The following is a 9,446-nucleotide window of genomic DNA, read 5'->3' as shown; positions in this document are numbered from 1 at the left end:
GCAAAGGATGGACTCTCCTCCTACAGTTTAGGATTGGACTAATAAACTTATTTAGATGTAGGTAATATGTTGGACACATCTTCGCCAGTTTCCGTCAAATATGAAGCATTTCTTCCAAAGTAGATCTCTGTGATGAGAAAGGAGGAGGAGGAGGCGACACGTTACTGATCAAAGCACAATTCAGATCCAGAAAATCAAACGAGAATGGAAAACTAAAAAAGAAAAACTCAAAGGAAATAAGTACACCACAAAAGTGACACATTTATATGAATAATGTCATATTATTTTTTGCTTACTTTCCGTTGTCACTCTGCATTCATGGCCTGACTGGTTTAAACAGTATGAAACTGAAGCAAATCAATGCATTTAGTATGTTGGAAATGTTACACTTATGTTATTGCTATTTATATTCTTTGCTGAAAGAACTTGCCAAGAAAGAAAACCGTCCCAAAAACGGTTTCTTCCTGTGTACCTCCCCTTAAATAAAACATGAGATATGAGCCCTATTTACACCATCATCATGTATCACCGCACCGAGCGCCATTGAGACCATGTGTTCGGTAATTTATTTAAGCATTTTCTGGACTACAGATTCTAACAATAAATAATGATGAAACATCTCCAGTAGGCTGTTGCTGACTGGCTGTTTGGCCCTTGAGCGGAGGAGGTCCGGGCCCCCGAGCTCTGCTGTTAAGTGAACTCATATTTCATCGGTGAATATTTATGGAGCCACTCTCTCTGTGCAAACACCCCACTTCACCACTAAAGAGCTGACGGCGGCGCACTGGCACATAAATTAACTTTGCCAAGGTGTTTTGCCTTTAAATATTTAACTGCATCTAACTTAGGGCAAGGAATAAGTTCTGATTATTATATTTAGGGCCCGTGTCATCGGAGAGAGTTTCTGCACCTCGGACTGATTGGGACTATCTCACCGGCCTGGAGATGACCAGAGATGTCTCCAACACGCCCCCCTGGCAATAAGGCGAGTCTCCAGGCCGTCTCGGTGAAAGTGAACAGGTTTGATTTGAGTGGAGTCTCCGCATGGTCTCTGACAGGTCTCAAGCAGCTGCGGCCATGTTGCAAAGACTGTTTGTCGTCCTCAAGCTGTGAGACGTTTGTGACGTCCTTGCAATGTGTCCGAGACCTGTCCCTCTCGGACCTGCATGAGAGAAGCATTGTGAGTCGCAGGGTGTTATTAATATTTTTATTTTTAGGGAAGGTGCATTATGCAACCTTTTATTTATATAAGAAAATCACACTTTCCATCACGGTGGTGTCCATATGGTGTCCTCTCACCAGACAGAAAACCTGTTGTGGAGGCTTCTGTGATCAAAAGCAATCACATTAGTATGCTATATTATTTATTTATTTATTAAAGGAATAGGCCACCGTTTTTACATACTGAGATATGTTCTTACCTGAGCTTAGACGAGTTCTTTAGGACCTGTCTGATCTTTCCCCGTGCCTTCAGTCACGTAAACACAGCGCAGACGGCGTTAGCATTTAGCCTCTCCCTCTCTCCTCTATAGCTCCAAAACAGGTCAAGATAGAAGCTACCAAGCTCTTCCACGTTTTCCCTATTTAAATATGGTTACGTGAAGTGTTCCACTACAAAGTATAATTACACACAATTAAACAATGTGGATTTTCTAAGCGAATAAAAGGGGGAACTATATTGTAAGGCGTAATAATACCAGGAGTAGTTCGAAATCCGCGCAGTAATCTTCACTTTACTGTGCGGATGCCAAACTGTAGTATGTAAAAACGGTGGCCTATTCCTTTAAGTATTTCTTTTTTCTTCACCTTTGTTTAACTTGGAAATCCCCACTAACATTAAGAATCTCTTTATCAGGGGAGTCCTGGTCCCAGAGGGGTACCTATTCTACATATTGTGCCCCGTCCATGCTAACCACCCATACAGCCATTCCTTTTTACTCACTGTGAAACTTTTTTTTTTTTTTTACTTGAGTACAGATAATTCCTTATAACATTACTTCAAAAAGTTACTCAAGTATGTGTACTACCCGTCTCAGACAGTAATTTAAGCCACCTCTCAAAATGTAAACCTTTGATGGAATAAAACAAAGTTAAAGGAACAGGCCACCGTTTTTTCCATACTGAGATATGTTCTTACCTGAGCTTAGACGAGTTGATCCGTACCTGTCTGGTCTTTGTGCGTATCCGTGGAAGAGCGCGGTAGCTTCCAACTTCACCCCCGTTTGGAGCCATAGGAATACAATGGGAGAGGCCAAATGCTAACAACATCTTTAGTCGTTTAGCGTGACTGAGGGCACGCACAACGATCAGACAGGTACGCATCAACTCGTCTAAGCTCAGGTAAGGACATATCTCAGTATGGAAGAACGGTGGCCTGTTCCTTTAACTTAAACAATGGCATTGAATATTCTGTGTATTTTTACTTGCAAACATGCTTTCAGTTTAATTCACACATAGACTTCACAGGCTATTTCAGGCACAACATGACTTGATTATGTTCATGTCCAGTTTCTAGTCCCCCCTAAACCTTCCTTATGCTGCCATCTTGTGGAAATCAAACACATTACAATTAAATCGGTGTTCAATCTTCAATGTTTTCTTTTTTTATTCAGAGTCACGTTATTCACGACCGTTTTCATCGAAATAAACACCTCCAAAAGTGCAGCGTCATGTCACACACGGGTTAATCCAAAAAAAAAGCACCACACAAGGCAAGACACGATCTCCAAAGGCACATCGTCGAAAAGCGACTCCTCAGAAGAAACAGGTGCAAATCATTACGTCGTCGTTTCGAAGCGGATTTTCTCTGTAAACACGGACACATTTTGGCTCGGTACAAACGCAGGAGCATGGCACTCGCCCGACTCGAGTAACTTCACATCGGGAAACGTCGCTTTGAATTCAATTTGACTCGAGAAGAAGACTTAATGACTTGAAAGTGTGAAGAAATACGACAGAAGTACTGAAAAATAACATTACCCATCAGATCATAGGAACATTCTGATATATTTGTATATTAAAAATGGATACAAATAGATAAGCCTTATCTTAAGAACTATTTTTTTTTTTCCCCCAGGTGTTCATGACAAGCTTCTGTGACTTAAAGGTACACTATGCAACTCCAGGATCAATTGTTTTTTAGGTTTTCACTTCTGATTGAACCGTACAAAACAAAAAGTCAATATCAAGCATTGGCTTAAATGACTGGAATTGAGGAAATGTTTCTTGTTGTGAGCGGTTTTCACTCATTTAGACACTTTTCCTGATCGGACCAAGTTTACTTTGCTTGTTTGAGGACATTTCAGACCAGTTCTAGGGTAAATCTCGCTTGAAATAAGAAAGTAAAATTGCCAATGAGATAAGACCAATTTTCTTTCCCCATTGGCAAAGAAAATTACCTGAAATAAGGACGAAATGTATCGAAACGAGTCAGAAACATCTCAGAACAAGTGAAATAATCTAGGACAAATGCCCAACAACTTCTTAACCAGTCAAAACAACAAAAAATTGGATTATTGTGCTCAAATTGAGACGTTTATACTGATCTAGTTAAATACTTTTTGCAGTGTATCCATGGCTAAGTATACCAGAAATATATATCAGAAATCTGAAAAAAACTGATATAAAATTGATCCAGAAGCAAGACAGGAGCCGCCGGGATGGAAAGCAAAACCACCCATACAGCCACGGGGTCACTGAAAGGTCAAATACATTGTGTAATATGAACTTTACACAAAAAGTTACCTTTAAACTTACTCACAGTGGGATGAGTAAGCAAATGTTGTATGATTTATGAAATGTAATATGTTTGTATGACAATCACTACAAATTATTTCAACGCACTTATAACTTGAGTTACTTAAATTGTAATGACTAATATATGACCGTGTTTTGTTTGAATAATATGTTATATTCCTCAGTTACTGAAAAAAGTAACTCCAACCCCAACACTGCATATGAATAAATACACAGGTTTGAGTACTTCCTGAAGCCACTGCAGGTTGAGAGATACATAACTGGCTTAATGCTGAGTGTAATATTACTCACAACAAAGTATGTTAGTCAGGCCTTGCCATAAAACTAGTCATGTATCAGGTTTTTGTGTGGCTAGTAACAGGTTTAGTGCCTTATATTAAAGGGACTAGATGCAAGTTGGTCATTTTATACTCACTACTGCCACCTCAGGTCTTACGCGCCGTCACGCACAAGCTCTATGTTAAGCTCGTGCATGACGGCACTTCAGACCTAGCCTGGTTTTGCCAGACTCTCGCACTCATGGTGTTTCGTACAAGGGTCTGGATCTTCACAATTGAGCTCCGTTATCAGGTGGGAGGTGAACTCCTTTGAAACCATTGGATCTGATTTCACTGGCGTTTGGTCGTGACGTATGTAATGCGCCTGAGTGAGTGAAGCAGCTGTCATTACTCTATCATAACTGAATCATTACTCTATCATTACTCTCGGGGGCATTCCTTGCACATTCCAAGGCTTCCATTTTAATTTCTGGATATTTGGGAGCCGAGCGTGAACGGATTGAAGAGCTTCCATTACTTTCGTATCCGCCGCCATTGCCAAACAACAACCAGGAAATGCTCGACGTCACCGACAACACCCGCCTCCCCCGCTCGCTGAATGGTCGGTAGAAAGTCAACCGATGTAACGCGGCCACTGAGATCAGACCCAGACGTAGCATGTAGGGAAATTATAATTGACCGGAGCTTACGGACGGCTAAGGCTTGGACACTTCTGACCCGAAGCAACAACTTTTTGAGCGACAGTGCAGGATTTTAGAGGCAGTTGTGGTGAACAGGTCTGAGCTCATTCTACACATTAGGACATGGCTGGAACATGTAGGGGGAGGAAAATATGTAGTTTTAACATTTTTAAACTCTATATAGTGCCTTTAAGGTGTGCTCATTAAGTATGAATAAGGTACCAATAAGCATTAATAATGTGCTTGTAAAGTATTTACACACTGCTTGTTATACTTTTATGTCTTATACTAATAGGCCAGAATAATATGCTTATTCACAGACAAACCTATCCCTAAAATGATTACTAATGCTTATTAATATTTAATGAGCCCACCTTGAGCTAAAGCGAAACCGAAAAGAAACAATTCATTAAGAGTATTTCACATGCAACACTTTCATAAAGACTACAATAAAATTATGACAAAAACTAAAAGCGCTCACTGAAAGAGCAGTCCACTCTCGGTCAGTGTGGCAGAACGGGCGTGAGGTAAGGAGGTCTGTGCTGTTAGCAATTGTCGGTTAATGTTAACGATATCACAGTTTGAGGAAAAAAAGGCTGAACACCACCGTAGGATCATTAAAATCAGTAAATAAGTGAAGTTTCTCTGAGTTTTAAAGTCTCGACACCTTCCTCAAACTTGCTCCAAGGACAAACATCTCATCCTGGTACGGATTAGCATGATGTGTTAGCATTAGGTCTAGCACTCTCTGCTGGTGTTTAGCATAACTGCATTTTATTTTGCGTGCAGTACTAGGGGTATTTCCAAGACACAATTGTTTCAGTCATACGACAAAAATGTCAAGGGTAAGGGGTGCTAAGGTGGTTTAGAAACCCTGAACAAAGCGCCGGATCTTTGAGGGAAAGATTGTAATAACGAGTGATTGTTAGCGTTAGACAGTTTAAACAAAATGGCGTCAGCAGCACAATAATCCCTGAGAATCTCTGCGGTTATCATGATCCTGCAACTGTTCAATAGGGCTGGGGACCGTTAAATGAAACCAGTATGGCATCGAGAGAAAAAAGGCTTAGGTACGTCTGGTATTGAAAAAATAAAAGTTTTGAAAGAAAAAATAAAAATAAAAGGAAAAACAATGGTGAAGAAATAAAAAAGGGGAATAATTGGGGAAAACTTGGAAAAATTATGGAAAAATTAGAAAGAAGATGTGGGTAAAACGAAAGAAAAAAAAATGGAAGAAATGGCTAAAAATGGGGGAAAAGTTAAAAAGTGGAAAGTGATCATGATTTTTTCCCCTTTAGTTGTTCGAAGTTTCTTGGTTGTTTCACATACAATAAATTATATAAATTTAAAAGAAATTAAACGTAAGGAAAAGGAATAAATTAACATTAGTAATCTGTTATGAGAAATATTTTTCGAATAGATATGGGAAAAAGTATCCTTCAAGTATCGGTATCGAAACCCGAGTATCGTCCGGTCTCGAAAAAAATGCAATGGTGCCCAGCCCTACTCTTCACAAACTTCTACTGTCACCCAGTAGCGTGAGGCACATAAGAATACGCTGTAGTGTACTTCCAAAATGAATTGATTTTTCTTCACGACGTGGACACAAGTGTCTGAATGCTGGTGCTTCTCTTGAACAGTTCTCACAGTAATATTGCACTTATTTGGTTGGGACACGTTCTCGGTCCCCCCTCTGAAGACGGTCACACTGCATCAGCCGGGCTCCTGGACGGGCCTCAGCGTCGCCCCCTCTGTCCCTGAGCTGTTCGTGCCGTGAGCGTTGAGCACGGGGCCGCCGTCCGAGGGCCTGGTCTTAAAGTAGATGATGTAAAACAGCGGCAGGACGATTCCGATGAGCAGCATGGCGATGACCGCGTTCCACCAGTGGATGCCCCAGTCCGCGCCGTGGCCCTTCCCCCCGCGGCCCCTGCCTGGCCTCTCCCGCCTGTCACCGGCCTCCAGCAGCTCCTCGTCCTCCTGGATCAGTCTCACCATGTCGCTGTCCACCTCCATGAGGAAGTCGGTGGCCTCCCGGACAGGCGGGGGCGCTCTGGCCGCCGTCTCGGGCGACGGCGGCGGCGGGGCGTCGCACTGAGCGGTGCGGGCGTCTCCGAACTCCTCCGTAAGAAAGCTGTGTCTCTGGATCGGGATCTTGATGGACTTTAAGGCAAAAAGGTCTTGTTCTTGAATGAGATTGTTAAGTCGCTTTATTTCAGCCACCTGGAACCAAGAAAACAAGTGTTCATTTTGACGTGATACAACAATTCAAGATTTTATTGAACTTTTAAAGAGTCTTCTTGGGAAGGCACCCCAGAAACCCCCAATTTAAACATCATCATAAATAAATCATCATAAATATAAAGTGACTGGTTTGCCACTACTAGGGTGATGACCTCAAACAGTTGTAAAAGTGGGACAAGCTGTGAGACATTGTGGGACGGCCTGGAGAAATGAACACTTCTATTCTATAGGTTTGGCATCAAGAAGACGATTGCACGAGATTTTTAGGACCATAATGGAACCATTTTCTTTGCTTTAAAAAAATAAAGATGGTTAAAGGCAGTATTCATTACTAGCAGTTCTTATTAGTGTCACTTTGAGTACATTTTTAAGTTACAAAAGCTTCACGTTGACCGAAAATATGTGTAGTTTGTGTTCCATGCTCCTTTTTCTTGTTCTTGTTCTTTTTCTTGAGATATTCACATAATTAACATGATATCACTTGATAGATAGATAGATAGATAGATAGATAGATAGATAGATAGATAGATAGATAGATAGATAGATAGATAGATAGATAGATAGATAGATAGATAGATAGATAGATAGATAGATAGATAGATAGATAGATAGATAGATAGATAGAATATGTGTGCGGTGCATTAGACCAGGGGCTCATCTCCTGTTTCCAAAATGCATCACAAACTGCTTGGGAAAATCTGTTCTACTATGATCATTTGTGATGAAAATAATTCATGTTCAATAAGATGCACTTGTGTTTACTAACTGCTTATTCAGCTAAACATTAATTTTGAACTGTAGGCCGACATACGAGGTCGTGAGGAACTGTTACAGTCAGTAGCTTTGTGTCAGTCCAAGCTCTATTTCTCCTTCTTCGACCGGTCACTCAGGCTGACCAGCTTGTTCACATTTTCCGGTGACAAACTAGATCTCCTCTTCTGCACAATATGGCCTGCTGAAGAAAATAGTCTCTCGCATGGGACAGTTGTGGCAGGAGTCCCCAAGTGTTAGATACACGTGGACACGAGCGCAGCCTTCGACACATCAGCACCAGTGAACACCGGGACGATGCAGACTCCAGCCCCACGCTGCTGCCCCTTTCACCCCGCACTGACCAACCGGGCTTACAGCTGAACTACACTCAAACCCACTGTCATCTCCTGGCACAGGTAAATTCAATGCTCTCAGTTCATGCACTGCGCTTTGGATAAACCATTCAAGCCGAGTGGGGAAGACACTGCAGGAGGTTCGGGAACGGGATTGAAATCCATTCCTGTGCCGGTCTCTACTCCCAACCCAGCTTTGAGAACAGATTAATGGTGATATTGTTTTTATCGCCCTATAAAACCAACCGGACTTACAGCTGAGTCTCAGTTAATGTCGATAACGGCCCACTACTAATACATTTACATTTATTACTCATAACACATTTACGACCACCACCACTTTTTACTTGAACTCAACAGGTCACATAAGATCCAAACAAAGAAATTTAGGGCAGTTTTTATGCAAGAAGTATGGATTTTATGCCCTTATCTAGGCTCTTGTATCTATTGTTATACAGTGTTATACTGGCAACATGAAAAAGGTGGGACCGAGACCTAAATGGCTGTGCAGTCCAACCAAAAGAGGGACAGGTGGTCTTAACCTTAGGGCCTGCTCTTTCAGGTGAATTGATATTTGGAGAGAATACATTGTAGTACTCAGGTTATACCCACCTTGCAGCCGTACTGCAGTGCCAGCTTGTTGAGATTGTCTCCTTGCTGCAGCGGTCTCTCCAGGACCAGTCCATTACTGTGCACATGACTGTGAACATGGTTGTTTCTGTGAAACGGCCTGAGTTCCATCGCTCCGAGATCCTCGTCATCAGAAGTGCCTGCAGACTCGCCTATCCTCCTCTGCAGCGTGAAGCCCTGTCCATCCGGGTGGTCCCCCTGGTGCAGGTCGCTCTCCGGGCCCTGTCCTCGCCTCTGCACGCGAGTCTGTGAGTGATACTGCCTGAGCTCGTTCGCGCTGAGCTCTTCGTCTTCAGAGGAGCCTGCAGACTCATCTGTTCTCCTCGGGAACATGTACATCTGTCCGTCAGCGCTGGCGTGGACGTCCACGGGGGCCTGGAACGCCCGGGGTGACTGCTCAGGCCGCCGCATCCCTGCACACCAGCCTGGAAAACACAAAACATAGAGCACAACATCAGAGCTCATATCACACAGTCTCATAATACACTAAAAAGTGAAACTTTGGTCAGCACTACTATTATTTTATACTGTAAACTCAAAGGTATACTTCATAAAATGTATATTTTTGCATGAAAGGAATTTGCATTAAACAGTTAAATTTGTGTTGTGAGGTTATTAAAGTGATGTCACAGTATTTGTAACAAATTATATACACACCTTTCATTGATATGCAGAATTAGAACATTATGGAGATGGGTTATGTTCTTGTATTTATTTATATATTTATTTGTGAAGCAATTCATAAATCTGCCAAA

The 9,446-nt window shown here is 42.0% G+C and overlaps 1 protein-coding gene across 1 annotated transcript; it reads right to left on the bottom strand.

The window, feature by feature from the left end:
• Nucleotides 1–6,199: 6,199 nt before the first annotated feature.
• lysmd4 (LysM, putative peptidoglycan-binding, domain containing 4) lies at nt 6,200–9,118 on the bottom strand. Its single transcript, XM_079567410.1, has 2 exons — nt 8,674–9,118; nt 6,200–6,934 (listed from the first exon to the last, which is right to left on the bottom strand). Exons 1-2 carry the CDS (start codon nt 9,100–9,102, stop codon nt 6,428–6,430), a joined length of 936 nt encoding a protein of 311 aa, XP_079423536.1. The 5' UTR covers nt 9,103–9,118; the 3' UTR covers nt 6,200–6,427.
• Between the last annotated feature and the right edge of the window lie 328 nt (nt 9,119–9,446).

The sequence above is a fragment of the Gobius niger genome (assembly GCF_951799975.1).
Source record: "Gobius niger genome assembly, chromosome: 12".
NCBI classification, from domain to species: domain Eukaryota; kingdom Metazoa; phylum Chordata; class Actinopteri; order Gobiiformes; family Gobiidae; genus Gobius; species Gobius niger.
The sequence above is the reverse complement of the archived record's forward strand: the minus strand, read 5'-3'. Positions and strand labels throughout refer to the sequence as shown.